Source organism: Achroia grisella, unplaced genomic scaffold (genome assembly GCF_030625045.1).
Source record: "Achroia grisella isolate CSIRO2021 unplaced genomic scaffold, CSIRO_AGI_Agris_v1 utg874, whole genome shotgun sequence".
NCBI lineage: Eukaryota > Metazoa > Arthropoda > Insecta > Lepidoptera > Pyralidae > Achroia > Achroia grisella.
The window spans coordinates 4618839-4639942 of NW_026713051.1; the positions used below are offsets into that span (position 1 = coordinate 4618839).

General features: G+C 29.7%; 1 protein-coding gene across 1 annotated transcript in view; it reads right to left on the reverse strand.

Moving 5' to 3' along the window:
- Positions 1 to 21034, reverse strand: part of LOC131853112 (basement membrane-specific heparan sulfate proteoglycan core protein-like) — a 237222-nt gene extending 216188 nt beyond the window's left edge. Inside the window, exon 1 of the mRNA XM_059203927.1 lies at positions 20965 to 21034. Coding sequence (XP_059059910.1) covers positions 20965 to 21027 — 63 coding nt within the window. The 5' untranslated portion in view covers positions 21028 to 21034. The remainder of the gene's footprint in view (positions 1 to 20964) is intronic.
- Between the last annotated feature and the right edge of the window lie 70 nt (positions 21035 to 21104).

Here is a 21104-nt window from a genome sequence, read left to right on the forward strand (position 1 = left end):
ATTAACTCCTTGGTGGCGTAATGGCTTAGCGTTAGCTCTGGTGGTCGCGGGCTCGATTTAGAATTTCTTATTGGACTGGGTGTTATCATTTATATATTTCGTAATATATTACATTATTAATTAGTACATTTAATAGTTCTATCCGTTATTTAGTACTAGCTCTACTTATTTTGGAACTAATAGTTAGTAATAATATTTTTTTTTCTTAATAACTATAACGATGCTAATATTTTACATGTATAATTAGCAAATTGGCATTGTTATCAACAATAAGTATTGTGCAAGGCGTCACGGGTTGGGTCATTAGTGATAAACTGGGCAGATAACAGTTACGAAAAATTAAATTGTTAACATTGTTTGGTTATATATTATCTTGCAACGGACAGAAATGTATAGATTTGAGCTAATGTGAGACATATGATAACCTTTACAACATGCCGAACTTAACACACGTTACACTTACGTTTTAATGAATCAAAGCCTACAAAATCCGTTCTGATTGCACTAGAGCCTGCCTCAGAACTACTGCTTAAGCTCTTTGGTTTATACACAACTACTTGTTAATCTTAAAGGAGTTGGGGGAGTAAACGAAGCTAATTAAAACGCTTATCATTCTATGACAAATTCACATTCTAACACCGCTTTCTCACTAATACTTATTAGTAACACGTATATTCTTACCTATAAGCGCCATTTATTTTAACATACATATCGGTACGCCAGTTTCCTATTGGAGTAGGCAGACACTAAAAAACTCCATATATTCCAATGCACATTTATTAAATTACTTATACTTTATTTTCGTGAGTATGGTAAAATGTTTTGGCCTGTATAGACTTTGTGATACAATATTTTGTATATACACATTCATTTCTCTTTTAATTGTAAGAGGAGAGCACCTAAGATACAAGTTTTTCGTTGTTTAGGTATCAGGGAACGATGTAAAACGTAAATATTGGATGAAAATAAATTATTATTATTCTACACAAGTATGTCGCATGTTATTTAATATATACAATACTTATTTAGTTAATCCAGTAAAGCAAAGTGACGGTATATTATTAGCAATAGGTGTAATAAACAAATATAATCCTAAAATAGATACACATACAAATCCAACAGGCCTCTTATCAATATTATCAGTTTTTAGTGGACTAGTTCGGGTCAATCCTATATTATATTATGTATTTTGTCGTTATGTTATACAATAATCTATATATAGTATATAATATGAACTGTGTATATATTTTTTATGTAATAGTAATAGCATACAAGTTGACTACACCAGATGGTAAGTCACCAATGTACATGAGTAGTCTGTACGGACATCACGTTATCATGTGTTGCCATTGATATTTATACTAATATGTCGCCACTCCAGAAGACTAAGATACTATGGCTCTTATCCCTTAATAAAACAGGATACAAAGAAAGCTGCTTGGCGGCCGAAATAGGTGAGATTGACCTCAGTTGCGTGCAGACCTTACTTTATACCACAATGTTATATATATAAATCAGCATGTCTTATATATAAAAATACGATGCTGCAAAGAAACTTTAACTTTTGCTGCTACAATAATTAAATCGATCGATCGATCGAACGATTTACAGAAACATTTTCATTATTAAAAAATATTATTTTTTGCTTTCTTTTAAAATTATTATAAGATGAGTTTTGATTAAAAAATCATTTAAAAAAAATACATTCTCTGTATTAATATAATTTAAGTTAGAAATTCTTAAATATGTCTACATTTATATTTTACCAGAATTATCCGATTTATTTTTTTATAATAAGAATAATGAACTTGTTAAAAATACGTAATATGTAAGATCAACCAGGTTATGATGAAGATAAATTTTATATTCCTGATTGTTATGATTTTTTTTCACAATTGTGACCATTAATGGTAAAAAATTCTATTATTTATTGCACAGAATTTGATTTTATTATACATAATAATAACGATGTTTGAATATCGAACGCATAACTTGTTTCTTATCAAAACTTAATATTTGCCTTAAAAAAAGGTGCGTTCGTCCTTGCCACAGTCGCATAACTGTCTTGTTCCCGCTTAACCATCAACTCTATAACTAAAAGAGACGAAAAGTCTTATAACTGTTAACTCTATATTTAGTCTGGGTTATATCTAGTTGTCAGGAAACATATGATAACCCCGGCAAAGTCGAACATATACCTATACCAACATAGATTTCGATGAGGTCATTAATCATTATATTTAAATTGCGAAGATGCGTTTATGAATTTAATACCCACTTTAAGAAAAGCATAGCACCAAATATTGTTCGAGAAGCTCAGGTATTGAATGCTAATGATAGAATGACAGGTGCGGAAGTATTTTAACTCTACTAAATAGTACTAAATAGTAATTATTTATAATTATATCCTACTGCTGTGCTGCTGCTTCCCATAAGGTACGACATTGGTATGATCTTCTTACATATTACGTGATTCGCGGCCTTCACTCTATCATACGTCTACTGCAACTATCAGTTCTATGGTAGATATAACCAGGCCACTTCCACGTCAGATTAAAAATTAATTGCCGGAGCCCTTAGTTCTCAGGTGAATTACTTTGTTTCAGAAAAATTCCAAGCATAGCTCTTTCTACAGCTATTTGAGCAAGTTTGTGAGTCGTAAGTGCCGAAATGGGAACAAATTTTACTCATGCGTTATCATTCCATAAAACTGGGATATCGTGCATCTCATAATGTCATGACTGCCTTTACGCTTCAACCGGAACAGACGGTACAAATAAGATGATTCGGGAGTGAAATAGATGAGATTGGGGTCCCCACACAGACATTTTTTTTACAATATACCTTAATAATCAAATCTATTTTTAGTATCAATTTGGAAATAATATCTATTTTTAGACAGAGAGTGACCAATTATATTTTTATTACACGTATAGATAAAATTATGTGTTAAAAATACAATAAATTAAAAAGAAACATAATAAAGAGATAATGAGTTCGGTTGAATTATATAAATAAAAAACTGTGACGAAAAGTATTCATCATCATCAGCCCATTGCAGTCCACTGCTGGACATAGGCATCTCCCAGGGCACGCCGCGAAAAGTATTATTTCAGGTTAATTATATTGGACTCAATTTCAACATTATTTACAGTGTTCTTGTACTCGATAGCTATTTAATTACAATTTTAATGTAAATACGTTTTATTTGATTAATCATTGCAATAATGAAATAGTTGCAATGTGTCGGTTTCCACAAAGCGATCCCTGTGTTAACACGGTGCACTGCAAATATGTAACCTAGTTATTTCGTTTAATTACATACCAATCTATATAGGCATATATATATTTATATAAATTTCAGGCCTTATATAAGGTGCTATCAATTTTTTTTATTCCCTGCTATGTAATTTCATCTCTAGATAGCATTAGGATAAATAAAACTTTATATAGTTCCTATATAATATCCAAAAATATTAAAATATCTATTATAATATATCAAATCTACCGTCGGTTCTTTCCGCCGGAATTTTTTCGATGACTTTCAAAAAACACTTGCAAAACTAATGTAATTATAGCTCTAATACTGGTTGCCTATAATTTTTGTTTTCCGGTTGTATTATATAGGTAGGTATATTTAAGCAAACCGTACATAAATATTTTAAAGAGTTAATTATCTATCTTCCTATTTACTGTATATAATTTTTTTACTGTTGTATGTTTAAAAGCATTATTGTCTGTGCAACCCTAAAATATGTTACTGTACTCTTGTATATCTCTATTGTATTGTATATTTATTTATGCATATATATTTTATCTATCTATTTCTATTAATTTTATTATACTATAATAAAGGAAACAAATGTAACTCCTGTATTAATATTCATGCATTGTCATTACTGAGGACTAAGATGTCACGTCTCTTATCGTGTATTTTCATTGAGTTATTTTACCCTCTCACTGATACAGAGCTCACAAAGCGAACTGCTTGGAGCCTGAATAGGAGAGCATGAGTTGCCCACGCAGCCGACTTTTTGCGAACTATATCTCAGATTTTGCAAGATGCTTTTGTTTGAAAAAAAAATTACATTATGACACAACATTTCTCTATTGCCGTAATATCGTATACATTTCCTTCCATTACTACGTCTATATAGTTCTCTAAATATAGTTTATATAACGTGCCTATGTTATTTTAACCAAACGATATATATATTTTTTAAGTAATCAACTTACGTATTTTCTCAGACATTCTTAAGATACTTTTATATTCTGCAATTATTAATGAAATCATAGCAAGTCCCCGATATCATAAACGGAGAAATTCAATGATTTATTATACATTTATAATTTTTGGTACATATCAGCCTTACATTGTATATCTTCATAGCCTCATGACGGAATTACCTTATCTCTAATCGGCTAATTAAAGTCATTTATTATCTACTTTATAACGACAATTTGCAACAAAATTTCTATTCAAATTTATTATCTTATATAAGAGAACAGATTCTTATTTATAAGCTATTATATACATAAATAAGGATAGTATATAATACCTCCATAATTTTAAGATTAAAACGTCTAACGTTTAGTAACTACCTACCTAGCTTCTTTTCTCCTAACTGTTCCATATTATAATTTGTTTCAGTAATTGTTTATTTTTCTTGTAATAAATATAAATGTATTTGTTTGTTTTTGTAAAGTCGTCTTGGGAAGATTTCTCTGAGCAATATGCACAATTAATATATTAAGTTATAATTACAATGGTACGGCCATTGTAATTATAACTTAATATATTAATTGTGACAATTCATTACTGCATAATACAAATGAAAACCTAATCGATAAATTAATATTCTATTCCATCCATATATTTGTTCCGGTAGATTTTTTAAGAAATGCTGTCATTATGATCAGATAAGTTACAAAAAAACCCAATGGTTAGATTTCCAAGCTATTTGAATATATATTTACAAACGAATATAGGATATCGAATTGCAGATAGACCACATATCGAGCTATTGTACCCTGAACGAGCACACGATCTGCTGTAATTTGAACACCTAATCGATTTACACAAAGAGCAATGAATGCTAAATACCACACACGAGTGGAATCCAACTAAACAGCAATAATGCAGTACACACCACAATAAGAGCATGATCTGCCTTTGTAACTGTATCCTAATTCCAGATTAAAATTTAACGTCCAGTTAACGCAAATTAATTACAGTTTTTTAATTGAATTATTTTATTTTACATTTATCTTTTATTAAGTTCAACACATAAATGTTGAATTATATGTACTTGTTTAGATAGGCATTTTACCCGTTTTTATCATTGCAACTTTTCTCCATTGGTCGCAGCGTAATGTAATTATTGCCATCCCAATACTAAAAAAAATCAAAATCGCATCAAAAATATCAGAGTTTACTCTGATCATCGAAACCGCAAACTTATTCTTATTTCTTTACAATTTTCTATTGAAAGATCTGTAGACAGAATGAACACTAACAAATACAAAGGTAGACAAAACAAACGAGATGTTTATTGAGTCCACTTAAACACGAAATGTTCAATTAGAAATATTTTCGTACAATTCGAATAATGATTACTAAATAAATCATTCCTTATAATAATACAGACAATGTAGGTGGGAATTAGCACAATATATTTGCTAATTTGCCGTTCGAAATGTAAAAACAAGATCAAGTTACACAAATACTGAGAAAACGAATCCGACCAATAGGTACCTACGTATGTTGTTATGGCTTATATTCAATTACTAATTACTTAGCAGCTTACAGTAACAAAGAAAAATAATAGGTAAAACTACTAAGTAAAAGAGTATTAACAAGCGGTATCTAAGTCTAATATAAATATATAATAATAGAACATTCCTAAATCAAGTAAAGAAAAACACCATCTGTTGTTGTTATATTTTGCTATAGTGTATATTGTTGTAGTAAATTTATATTATTATGGTAAAGAATAAATAATTTAAATGAGAACAAATTTTATTCACATCTTAAGTTAATTTTGCATAAAAAAATAAAAAGAGTTTACATTGTACAAGCATGGTGTCATATAACATAAACATGTGTCAAAACATAACATCTCTTCAAAAATGCAGCATATCGAATTAAATGCATGTAAACAAAATGTTAGAGTAGTATTAAAATTGAAAATGTTTTATACATTTTTAATTATTACTATTGATTTTGTAAAGGATTCATTTGCAATCGTGTTATTTTAATGTTTTAATGTTTACTTGCGTTCGAATAAGTTTACTCTTCCAAAACGATTGAAATGCAGTTTTTGATTAAAAACTGTAATCATTAAAATCGATTTAATGTTAGCGAATATTTTGGATAATATTTCATTTCATTTCAATACCCAAATATATAAGAAGTATCGAAAAGATACTTGAAGTTAAAAATATATATTTCATGGAATTGACTTGTAGCTACTTAAATGGATATCGATTTCAAGTTAAAGACTCATTTGGAATTTTACTATTAATAGCAACTGGTTCATCAAATCATCTCTATTGCTGCTTCTGTATCTATCTATTAGAAGGCTTTTAGACACTGTACGAAGCATTGATTATCTACCCAAATATAGAATTACGTAACAATGATTCCTCCAAGAATGTAAATTATTATTCTTATAAAATTAAAAATATGTAAATAATAAATTTTATTGAGAATGATTAGTAACGCTAATCATTTTTATCGGTACACTAATTATTTCTTGCTGTTTCAAAGAGCAATCCAAGTCATACCGCAATGATTATGATTGTCATTGACCAGCTGACCCTTGGTCAATGACTCTATTAATGTTGACTATAATTATCAAAATCATATAACCTACAGCGGGTCATCCAACTCTGATATGTTCAGTGTTTTATTTCATATTGCTGGGTACGAATCACTCCTTATAGAATCTGTTGATGACGTGAAGTCGTCTACATCCCCTGAGGATGATGTTGGTTGAGGTCTTGGAGCGAATTTCATTGCCCCAGAAATTTCTCCTATATTACCAAACCTCGAGCATCTAAAACGAAGTCTCTATTGGCACGTTTTTCTTATAAACCAGTGAATTATAAAATGTATCTCTTAAACAGGCTCAGCCAATCTTAGTTTTATGTTTTCTTTTATTTATTGTATATAAAAATAAACGTACTTTATTTTCGTGATAGAACGCTTACGCGAGCTCATAATTACGGCATGGCGACTGTAGGTTTGTGTGGTTATGATCTGAATATCACCTCCCACCCGCTTCTTGACGCTAGAAAATAATCTTGGTGACATATTATCCAATTTTTTTTAATTTCTTATCTAGCATCGATATATTTGTACTTTATTCTTAGACTTAGTCGCCTCGTAGACATCCTTGAGATGATATGGAGAGATGACAACATAATAGAATATTACCTACTAGTGGCCCGCTCCGGCTTCGCCTTGGTGTAATGTACATCTCAAACAATGAAAGAATTTCTCAAATCGGTGCAGTGATCCCGAAGTCTACATTTCTCATAACAAAATTAGTTTTTATTATTACAATATTCGAATATATTCTATTTATTTTTACTCATGCTTGCAGTAATTTCATATTAAAAGATGACATACAAGTTACTCGGAAAAACTTGAAAAATTTGAGTTGCCCAGCCAACGGTTTAAAATTTAAAATTACAAAGGGATATCTCCCCGACGTACAGACAGCGAGATGACAATGGCCAATGGTCATGGTTTATTTTATCGTACATTTTATAAATTGACGAAATATTTCAAAGCATTGCTTTGCTTTCATAATGAAAACAAAAACTTTGAATATTTGTTTTTACAAAACTAAAAATTTATTGGCTGGTGTTTGGTATAGGGACCGTGTATTTTGACATATTTTTACCGTTCCTTTTTCATTTTAGTTTTCCACTATTCATATTGAGAATATCAATAGTGGAAAACTAAATTAATATAATAAAATTTTAAAAATATATGGTTTTAGAGGACTATAAATTTTATTTTCTATATAAACTATATTTTAATTTAATATACAGACTAAAACTAAAATTTCTAAAATAAAGTAAGTATAATTGAAATTATAGGTGTATATTTATTGACGTTCAAATCTGATTGGCTAAAAATCGGTAGTCGGGTAAAGTCACAATTTTAATGAATACCTAACCATCTGTTGTACTACTGATTTTTTTTTATGCTAGGGCTATTCTTATCTTAACGTGAATAGGTACCTCCTTATAAGTAAAATTTTAAGACATGTATTCCAAATTAGGAAAAACACATTGATGATTAATAAAATGTGAAAAGCCCTTAACCCAAAAACTGAACAGTTTTAAAAAGTACAATACACCTTGCGCTTGTTATTATGAATTTTTATTATAAAATAGGGGCACATGCTTATCAGAGCTCGAAGATGGTAGACGATTGTTGGCATTAGAGCACCTTCCCAATTCAGGTCCTATATTGTGGAAAATCGAAGCTTTTAGGAAGTTCACCGTTGTCAAGACAATAAATTGAGTTGTCTCCAAGATGTGTAAGTTAGGCTTTCGAGTCCCTTCACACATTAGGTAACTTGATAGCGATAAAGTAATATTATCGTGTAAATAATAAAAAAGAAATTATTAATATACTTATTTAATAATTTAAAAAGTATTTTTTCAAAGTATATAAGGTGTACTAATAATTTAATTTTTGTGATAATATATATATACTTCTTTTTAAAGGTATAATTGAATTCTACTATATTTTTTAAATAATATGCGATTGCCTTTTTCCTATGTGGCCTCTTACATATCGCGAGCATTATCTTATATCATCTTGTATCATTAGCCGTATAATTTTTATCTCTCCTTGTACTTCTACACTGTATAAATAACGCATAATTTATCTCTCTTTCCTTATGCTTATATTGTTTGGATTCTTTATGCTCTTATCCCATCTTGTCATTTCCGTATTTCTGTATTTTATTGGCATTATATTATATACAATATAATAACCTTTATATAATCAATAAATTTGATATTAAATAAGATGATTTTTTAATATTAAGATAACCACTAGACGTCGACCTAAATAAAAGTGCAAAATGCGAGGCCTACTACAGGTGAGTAGAGCAACACACTGTAGAAAAACCTATTTAATATAATTATTATCTCTACATAAATATTTTAAGTAAATAAAAAGATTTATATACTTACGTATATTTATTGAAAATGTATGAGATGTTAAGATGTTTTAGGAAAATTATCATTTCTAATTTATTATAATGTAATTGATAGATTATTTAATTTATAGTGATAGTATTTAAAGATGCTAGTTAAATACCTATATACTACATTACCTACTATAATTACAAATATGAATACAAGATTGTATTTTTAAAAATGAGAGTAATACATGGATATTGTGAATTCTGTACATGTGAAACTATTCTCTTTTCTCTTCTAACTTATTAAATTTATGAAATAATTATTTAGACAACAGATTTTTATTCTGCAGCATAACATGCGAAGTGCTTTATTGATTATCGTCCTTGTCTCTCAAGAAACACTTCCTTTACATTTTGATATGAGTGAATTGGGTTCTTGAGTGAAAACATATTATGTGTAACAATAAAAGATAATATTTAATTTGACTATGTATTTGTAGTAGTGTAATACAAATATTTTTTCTCGGGCAGAGCAGAGGACATATTGCATGATAATTGTTTGAAAGTAAATCTGTTTTAGATTTATTTGGAGACTCAGCTTTATAATAAATCTATACTACATAATTATTTGAAAATTGTAGATATTATATGTAAACATAGTTGTAAAGTCCACATGTTACGTTCTCTCACCTTTGTCGGTTTATTTGCTTATCTAACTATCTACTACTATTATGTATGACAAACCTTTTATAAAATTAATAAGCAATAGATAAATAGTAATAGACAACTTTTTTCCTACTCGCTACATAGAATAAAACAGTAAAATCGTGACATTCGGAAAAAGGGTATGTTTGTTTTTTTTAAGTTTCGACTGAAGTTATTGGGATAATAATTTTCATATAGTTCTTGTTAAATATAAACTAAGGAAATCTATAAAACCCCAAAATAAGAAATTAGTAATTTCTTTTTAACTTTTAGTATACTATATTTTTAAATAACTTATTAATAAAGTAGGTGATATCAAAAAATAGTACTGAAATAAACTATTGGTATACTGCTTACTGTATTTTCAGCGAAAATTGTATTTCTTAGTATTAAGTATAATTTTAGTAAGACCACGTATAGTATGTCTACTTCAGATATTATATATTCCCTACTTTTAACTTACTTGTACTATTCTCGGATATGCTCTTTTACGTCTGTATACATATTCTAATATATTCCTGTGAAACCTAGAAATTGTTTTGCAGAATATGCCACTATGTAATGAAGTGCATTGTTATGCCCAAACTACAACACCTCTATTAAATATTTGAAATTATTGACCAACACGGTTTAACAGAGTTTCATCATTGGCCAAAATTCACGCATCGCTCATACAGCTTGTATGAATTTGACAGAAATTTAGCGCTGTTTATCGGGAAATAGTTCAAATTCTGAATATTTGCATCTAGGAACTTCGGTAGTAACTATTGCATAAATGTCACGTTACAATATGCTCTAGTGATGTAGGTTTGCTTACTCGATTATTTAATATTATCTAACTTGTAATTTTTTTGATAAATACTTTAGTTCAAGCATAATAATGTGCAGCCGGAAAGCAGACTAATACTTGCCCACTTTTTCAAACGTGAATGTACAACCTTTTTAATTATGTTATATATGTTATCATTGATATACAGAAATATAGTTGAGGGTTAGTAACTATATGAAAGCTGAATAAAAGCAGTGGTAATCAATATAACCCCTACGTGTATTAAATATATGGATTTTCATGAATAGCAGAAATGCGAAAATATTATCCGCATTTTAATAGAACAAAACTTACAAATCCATTTAGAATGTTTTGTCACATTATTCCAGATTTATAAAATAATCAAAGACGCGCAAAGCGCATTAGCTAAAATATAATTATTATATGTATAATATTTTCTTCAATAATTTAGAATCGTGCGAGTTTTATATCACAGCATTGTCTCTTTAAATTTAATTATAGATAACTTATGTGTCAATTTAAATATTATTTATTTAACGCACAGCTTCATATATTTTAGTTTATTTTTATTTTATTTATACAGAAATAAAATATGTTTATACTATTTATATATATATATATATATATATATATGTATGTGTGTAATATATGTCTTTATTAACTAAAATTGTATCACTAACAAAAGGGGCGAAAATAAGCTTGAAATAAATAACTATTATTACTATATGTCTAGCCGTTGAAATCTAATTTGAGTAACAAATACATCCAAACAACAGGTGCCTAAATATCTGTAACAAAGTAAAAATAATACGCTCATGGGAATTACACATCATATTGTTATGAATTTACTATAATTTAATTGTAATAGTATATTACTATATTTTACATTTAATAATATATTCCCAAAATAACCAAGCCTATTGTAGAAATTAAACTAGTAATGTTATAAGAGAATTCACAAATATCAAATTATTTTGTGTAAAATACTAAACATTGTTTTTAAATATGGAATTTGGAAACATGCGTATTGAATTAAATATTTCCCATAATTCTGCGCTGAAAATATGTATTTCGTGTTGCGAATTGCACAATGTACGTGATATTAAGTTACTTTTAAAATTTAAAAGAACTCTCAAACATTTAACAGGACACGTACTTATGGACTTTTTATGACACCATATTTTGTTAATTCTGACCACAATTAACAAAAGAATAAAAAAAATACTAATATATAATATTATATACCACTATACTATGTAGAAAAACGTAAATCCGAAAAAAGTACTTTCAATGTGTATCTCCATAGTTTTGCCGAGACAGACTTTGTGCAAATCTGTCTCACCTAATTTGTCCTCCATGCACCTTGCCTATTTTGTAATACGCCCTCGGTGGTCTTTCACACCGTCTTTCTTCCAATGGTCGCGAGTTCGATTCTTCGCACTTCACAAACATTTGTATTAATGAGTGTAATTGTTTATTCTGAGTGTTCTCTAAATGTATATACTATGCATGTATTTAAAAGAAACATCTATGTATGTATCAGTTGTCTAGTACCCATTAAATGAGCTCTAATTATTTTGGAACTAGAGGGTAATGTGTAAACTGCCTTGATATATTACTATTATATTAAGACGTTTTTCAGTTGAAGAATGAGATACTGGGTACACCGAAATTATAGAGTACGGAGAATATAGAATTTATTTTTAGGTATTACCTCAACATAGTACGAGCGTAACCCGATTATACTATTTAACAGTATTGCCACATCTGACTGCGATTCCACGGACAGGATTTAACATAAAGCCGGTGATTAAGCGCAAACTCGACTAGACAGAAGGGCTCAAATAGTCAGTTGCCAAATCAATCCCTACGTAAACTATTCAGAAACTAGTATCATTTGCACATTCACACCTGCCAGGAAGAGGATTTTTAGTAGCGAATATGTTGTTTGATATTTCCCTACCAAGTTAAACTCCACGCATCATGTTCTGATCGTACTTAATTCCTGATTCTATTTCAACATGGGATGGAATCATTATAATTAAAGGATAAAGACAATTACCTAACTAACTCTATCAGTATATTCTAGATCTTCGGTACGAGATCTCCTTCATGAGGGCATCTTCCTCCTTCTCTTATCTTCACCCTTATTCAAGATTCTGAACAAAACAAGTCGGTAAAGATACGATGTTGAGGTTAGAAAGCCAAATTAATCCAAAATACAATAATTTTACTTCTTCGCACGAGATTAAAGTTACGATTTCTTTAATACAATCATTTTACTTCTTCGCACGAGATTAAAGTTACGATTTCTTTAATACAATCATTTTACTTCTTCGCACGAGATTAAAGTTACGATTTCTTTAATACAATCATTTTCCCTCTTCGCACGAGATTAAAGTTACGATTTCTTTAATACAATCATTTTACTTCTTCGCACGAGATTAAAGTTACGATTTCTTTAATACAATCATTTTACTTCTTCGCACGAGATTAAAGTTACGATTTCTTTAATACAATCATTTTCCCTCTTCGCACGAGATTAAAGTTACGATTTCTTTAATACAATCATTTTACTTCTTCGCACGAGATTAAAGTTACGATTTCTTTAATACAATCATTTTACTTCTTCGCACGAGATTAAAGTTACGATTTCTTTAATACAATCATTTTACTTCTTCGCACGAGATTAAAGTTACGATTTCTTTAATACAATCATTTTACTTCTTCGCACGAGATTAAAGTTACGATTTCTTTAATACAATCATTTTACTTCTTCGCACGAGATTAAAGTTACGATTTCTTTAATACAATCATTTTCCCTCTTCGAACGAGATTAAAGTTACGATTTCTTTAATACAGTCATTTTACTTCTTCGCACGAGATTAAAGTTACGATTTCTTTAATACAATCATTTTCCCTCTTCGAACGAGATTAAAGTTACGATTTCTTTAATACAATAATTTTACTTCTTCGCACGAGATTAAAGTTACGATTTCATTTTATGTTATTGGCATATCTCGTCCCCTCTACGATACTGAACGGCGATATGTGTGCATAATAAACTAGTATGTTCAATATTTATGTGATAACATTTCTGAACAATGAAAGATCTACAGTAAAAAAAAGAGATGCGGCCAAAAATTGCAAAGTTAAGGTAAAACATTGGTCATACACCCAATTCTCAAGTTGAGAATCTTAAAGCTGGATAAAGTTCAGTTCACCTCATCTTAATCAAATATCACCATAGTGGTCTTCCAGTATACCTTTAGCGCAGACGGATGCACTATCCAACATACATTAGAATAACAGTCGTGTTCTTATCATACACTCAGGTTAATGATAAAATATTATTGAATTACCTGTATCTCACCATACAACGAACTAGTCTACATCGATACTATACTGATAATTTTAGTTTACTCTGATAGTTAAAAATGGCTTAGAATTATCAACTAAACGAGTAGTTAATAAGAAATAATTATCTAAATATGTCGTTTTCAAAAATCTGACATACATTTTTATCGTATTTATCTACCGATACAGATATTACTGTTTTATATGAAATATACATATTTTTTTAGAAAAATAAGATGGTGAATTTTTTTTTTTATTCTTAGTTATAACTTTTACATTAATACCTGTAGATAGATACCTATGTATATTAACAACAATTAATCGTCTTTAACATCATTAGCCCACTGCCTATGTCCACCAGTAGGGGTGGACATAGGCGTCTCCCAAGTCACAATCCTGTTCCTTTTGTTCCCGCTACCCTACATATATCGTCGCTCCATCTAATATAGTTGTATCTCATCCTACACTACAGCTTATAATTCTTGATATTATTAATGTGACTATAATATATATATTCTTCATATCTTATTAAGACTAAACGGCTGAACGAGTCTTTGCTTTTTTATTTAGGTGACCTGTAACACTGCGACCTCTATAGATCTATTGTGCATGCCCTTATTCATATTTCGCTACCTAGACCGGTAAAGGAAAAGAATTGAAGATATTCTTAGAAGCGATGGATTTTATCTCCTCAGGATATAGTGTATACTTTCCAAAGGAGATATTTAATTAAACAAATGGACAAATATTAATAAAATTGTATTTGTAAAACTTAGGCTGCTACTTTTCTGAAAAAAGCAAGCGAAATCACAAGCTAATATGTGATAATAAGAACAAAAACTACCCTGAAATCTTTTCTCCTTGATGTTGTTATTGTAATATCAACTTTATTGACGTCTTCATTGGTTTATAATTATATTGGAGCTGATGACAATAAGTGACATGGCCAAACTGTAATTGGATTGCATTGTATCCGATTGATTGTATACCTGACATTCTAACACCCATGGTTAGATTGTGTGAATCTACATTGAAATTGCATGGCCTAACCTAACGTTGTAATATTGACTTGATGTCATCAACAAACATCTAAACAATACAGTTCTTGTATAAACCAGCGTTAAATTAAAATACGTATAATATAAATTCACTATTACTACTAATTAATAATTTCATGCAACTTACTAAGCAATCATTCCACAGACAAATACAATTAAAGACAAATATCTGCAAATGATAGAAAACATCATTTGATGTACCTATTAATGTAATGAAAAAACCGGCTTTTTTTTTATTTGAAAGAAGTCACCGTAGACGAAGTCCAGTAAAAGCAGTACGAACTTGCAAGACAAACACCCTTAAATACTTTTCATGTAACTGATTTTTCCAAGCGACGGTGTTGCCACCTATTTTTTTTCGGTTAACCGGCACATATGAATAAGTCCAGACAGTTATTAAGGGGACTACTATTGAGAAGAATTTATAGTTTGCGGAAATGGGACGCTAGGTAATGGAAAACCAGGTAAAATAAAAATTGAGTCAAATGAAACATGTAACTATAGGAATAAATTACACATGAATCGCTGCAGCCAGCCATGAAAGTTATTTAACAATAAAGCTATAAGTTATAATTGCCTTAAAGCGATGGAAATATCACGATAAATTAAATTTGCATTCGTAAATACATATATTTCTTACAAGTGTATCCCATCGAGGACATAATATATAAAAGGGACTTGAAAATTGTATAAATAATCTACTAAACAATTTTAGACATATTCATTATTAAGAGCCTCTTATTTTTATCATACTTTCCTTTTAGTATTTATTGTAACATACTTAGAATAATTGATGTATATTAAAATCTATATATAGAATTTATTAAAGAGTATGTATAAAAATAGTAATTTATTACCTTAGTAATAAAATTTTTGAAAGAGGATTTTTATATATTTTATTACAGATTCTGATTGTGGGTGTGTAGATGGATGGATATTTGTTACGCTTTCGTGCAAAAACTACAAAACGGATTTTAATAAAACTTTACAAAAATATAACATATAAATCAGAATAAAACGTATAAATTTCACGCGGATGAAATTTGCCGCCATCACAGCTAGTCAATTTATTTTAATTACGTTCACTGCGACATTGACAGTTAGTCTAAGATCATCTATACATATATATAAAATTGGAGTGTCTGTTTGTAATATTGAAATACCCGTTTTTACTACATGCATATAAATATAAATACGGTACATACACCAAAATAACATTTTTTTACAATTTTTGTCTATCTGTCTGTTTGTTCCTGCTAATCTCTGAAATGGCTGGACCGATTTTGAAGGCACTTTTTTTGGCAGGTAGCTGATGTAATAAGGAGTAACTTTAGAAAAATAAAGTTAAATTCCACACGGACGATGTCGCGGGAACAGCTAGTAGACAAATAAGAATATACAATTATACATCTTACATTTTTTACCCTCTATTTTCTATAGTCCCACCCCCATCACATTTAATATGTCAGGTCAACCTCCAAGCGGTCGACCCGCTATATATAAAGTAGCCGGGCGCAGATACATCGACATCATTGATAATACCACCTCCTCGATATCTATTAACTGTTCTAATCATGTTAGCCGCAACTTTACAGCTTCACCGAACGATAGGGGGCGAGTACAAACCCGCACTACAAAATGCCGAGGAAGTTATGAAGCGGCTGAAGGCCAAGTCCTACCTGACGGATATAACTTTAGTCTGACGGCACCGCTAGGAGTTCGGACCTCGGCTCAAACTATGGGAATTTTGCGACGCGCGCAGGCGCCCGGTTATTTGCGCTTGATGGTATGGTGGAGGTCATTATCTTCGCCGACGAGGACGATGTCGTGTACTTGTGTTATAACGTGGTATGGACGGAACAGGATGAGACATTCGTGCTACTTTTGAGGATGACTCCAAACTATTCTATTCTATTTCAATTTAGACCATTCTACCCCCTTCTACTCTTCTAACCAAATTCTGCTTTATACCTACTTCTATAAAATGTTTTAATTGATAACAAAGATTACTTTGAAAAGTCAAATCTCGTTTTAACGTTATACAGGGCAATTTTTTCCCCATTGGTTTCTTCATAATCGCCTTCCTCAAACTTCCAAGACATATTTTGAAAAAAAATATCAAAACTAATGCAAACGTTATCTAAGTGTGCGCTTAGCAACACATATTATGATTCATTTTTATATTTATTCATATTTATAAAATATACATTTGTATAATAATATGAAGTGGTTAGCAATGAAAATAGACTATTTACAAATAATAATCTTATCTTACGTCCTTCACAGTTGGCTTACATTGTGTAAACAAGGTCCGCTTCGATTCCTGGGCAAACCCTTTTTTTTTCGATTAACTGTCTGGTTATTCTAGGCTTTGGCTCCCGGATGTTTGCTATTTGAAATTCCTCATATCGGTAAGTATTTTGGTTTTAAGCACGGAGCAATTCAAGCAAATGATGCATTTGAAAATTATTATAGCTTTAACTACAGAGAGAAATAATCATGAACAGTAAGGAATGAAATATATTTTTATTATAAATATACGTTTAAAAATCATTACGAAATGATATTTTGGATACTACATAATTTTAAAGAACCGAGGAGGTGCCGAAAATTATACAATTTTTTGGATTTTTATTTTTTAAACATTACTTTTATTTATAATGACACACTTTCTGATGGAGTCCTTAGAAATTTCATTTTTTTTTTCAAGCTCTGTTGGCCACATTTTGCCGTTACAGCCAGGCCGTAAATAGAAGTTATCGCAGAAGACACTCTAAACCCACGGAAGGACTAAAGCAGACAAGCGTCAAAAGATCGACTCCTGTCTAAAATAATTTTATAAAAAAATGTTTTTTTATGTAATGGAATAGCAAACAAACTAGCGTATTCCCTGTGGTATGTGTTAACCATCGTCTATATACATAAACAGCATTATAAACATCATGTGATACCTGTGATACCAATCATTTGCTAACATTTAGGAGAACTAAGATGATGTTCCTCTTATTTAATTTGACTGCCTTATTGCATTCTTCAAGTAATATACAGCTTACAAAAGCAATCTGCTTGGCTACTGAAATAGGATCAAGACGCAGACGCCTCTTTGCATAGTCTTCGTCGGTTCAATTATTTGGTTTATAACTAAAATAACTGGAAAGATATGTCTTTGAGTGGCAAATTTAAATCGCCTAACTAAATAAGCCAGTTCCTTTTGTATCAAATGAGTAAGTTACATAATTTTATGTACCCGACAGCCTCGGTGGTCTAGTAATTTTGCACGCCACCTTATATTCGATGGTCGCGGCTTCAGTTTTCGGACGATAATAGTAACATTAGTAGAAACCACGGGATCTTACTCGTTTTATTTTTATTGAGTTCCCGATATTTTGGCAGTGTTTCTACCGCTATAATCATGAGTAAACTAAATTTTCTTTTTAATATTAAAAGAAAAGTAGTAATATCCCGTGATCTTTACTAATTGTACCTATAAGTATTGACCGCATCGTATTTAAAACAGATACAATCATCATTTGTAATCATAAGTTTGATAATTCGTATTGTTCTTGTTATTATACCTACTTTTTATTTTTTAAATACGACTACTAATACCTTTGATTTTTTTACCAGTTATTTAGCATAAGATAAGCTCTAATTAATTTGAACGTAACGTAACGTTAGATGTCACTGTTAGCTCTGCGCAGGAGAGTGCGCTGTGATTCGTTACTCAATCATATTAGGTATGTGCCTTGTGAATATTTGAAGTAATTTTAATTTACCATAAAGGATATCAATACCAATAGTCTAAATTCGGAATTATGTCTATCTGTTTTTACTATTGGCTGAGAGATTTTAATGAAATTTAACGTTTTGATATATTGCCTGACTAGAACGGACATAGGCTTGTTTTGTCTCACAAGAAGCAGACGAAATCGCGGGCAACATTAGTATTTGCTATAATATATAATACTTAGATATTATTATAATTAAAATTAATAATAAATTAATTTTAATTATAATAATATCTCAGCGTAATCTAATCCCAAGCTATGTTTTATTGGTACTAGACTGATTTAGATATTTTTTTTACCCAGACCGATTCAAACAATTATACTCATGAATATAAGTAAATGTTTCTATCATGAGAGGAATTGAACCCAGGACCATCGGAAGCAATGCGGTATAAAATGATTACATTCATTTCATGAGTTTGTATTATCATTTACTTGTTACTGTTACAATTCTGTCACTCGAGATAAGTATGTGCACGACATACGATGGTAACCAATGGCCATCCGGCCAGACGGATGCTTGTTTGTTATTGTTATGGTTTATAATATGTGTCTGATAATTATTTCTTTATTCAATTAACGTTTTTTTTTACGTAAATTTAAAAAAAAATCTATTTTTCAAAGTTATAATGTTACCGTTAGATACAAAATAGTAATGTTTAATTTCCTTAAAAGATAATTAAATATTGATGTTATCGTGTTTTATTATTTATATGTAAATTTTACTAATAGTTGAAAGTAATTTCTCGATATTACATATATAAGTTTTATAAGCAAATCATTTTTTTTTTTGTTATTAGTTTATTTGAAGGTTTTTTTTATTTTTGTTGGTATGGAATGTCATCTAATAGTAAAGTATGTACATATGATATATATATTGTATATATACATTTATGTATATAAATGTATTTTTCAGATATGATCAAATTTCACATTTCATATTGGTCAATAAATCAAAATATATCATGACAAAGGAATCGACTTTTTTTTCAAATTTATCAAAGTTGGACTGTTGTTCTGTGTATTCTTTTTATTTCGTGATTCGTGAAAACTAACTATTATAACGGTAAATATTTTTTATTTTTATTAATTAGAAATGCTACTAAGTCGTCAAATTAAATTTATTAGGTCCTAAACATAGTAAAATGTATTAGTCCTTATTAAATTTATATAAATTAATATTTATATAAATTTAATAAGGATTCAGATAGAATATTAATTATTTTTGTGAACAAATATAATTTATATTGGTTCACTAACAACGTTTATATATACATAATAATAGTGGTAATTATAATATGATAATAATTATATAAAAAATTATTTAATTACATATTAATTATATTAGGTATAAAGGAATTGTATATTATTGTTTAAATAAAATTTAATAAAAAACTATGACATATAATATACTTATAGGTACCTACACAATACGTGACTATACCTTATACAGCTCTTTTTTGCATTAAAATTAATGCACAATGCTATGTCTAACACTATTATAATTAATAACTATTTTTTAATTTTAATTTATCTTTTTTTTATAACTTATCTGTGACATTAATTTATCTAAAATTAGATAAGATAAGACTCCCATTTCATTAATTATTCCTAAAATTACGTCCATAAATAAATGATAGATACATATTTTTAACTGCTCTTCTTTTCTTCTGTTCGGGTAAAAATTCTTCCGTCTAACTTATTAACTGAAAAAACAATGAGCAACAATATTGAAGTTTCAAACTTTACTGGACCCGTTTTAGTAGTGATATGTCTATAACGTAACTATATTAACAAAAGTTCAGTTTCACAGATTCCTGTTAAAAATTATTAAAAAACACATTACACAAATGAATTGAAGAGCACCTCAAAGTTTAAAATTCAATTACAATTTGTTAAAACAGTACAGAACAAGCATTTTTGTAACTAATAATTATTTTTTTAACAATAAATTATTAACAGGATCCTGTGAAGCCAGTTAAACGACGGTTAAGTCCAATAAAATAAAAAACAAAAGTCGATCGCGCCTTCTGTTAAAAACTTTTTTGTAACTTATTTTCTGAAGCGCGCGGAAAAAATTTAAAAACTAGCCTTACCTCCAAGTATACGGAGAGGAGGAGAAACAGGCAGGCCGTCAAGGGGGCCCCGCGGAGCCTCATGACGACGGGTACTTTACTTGGCTAATGTCGAAAAGTTTTATATCGCAGTAAACTGACAACGTATGCACCGACCGCTC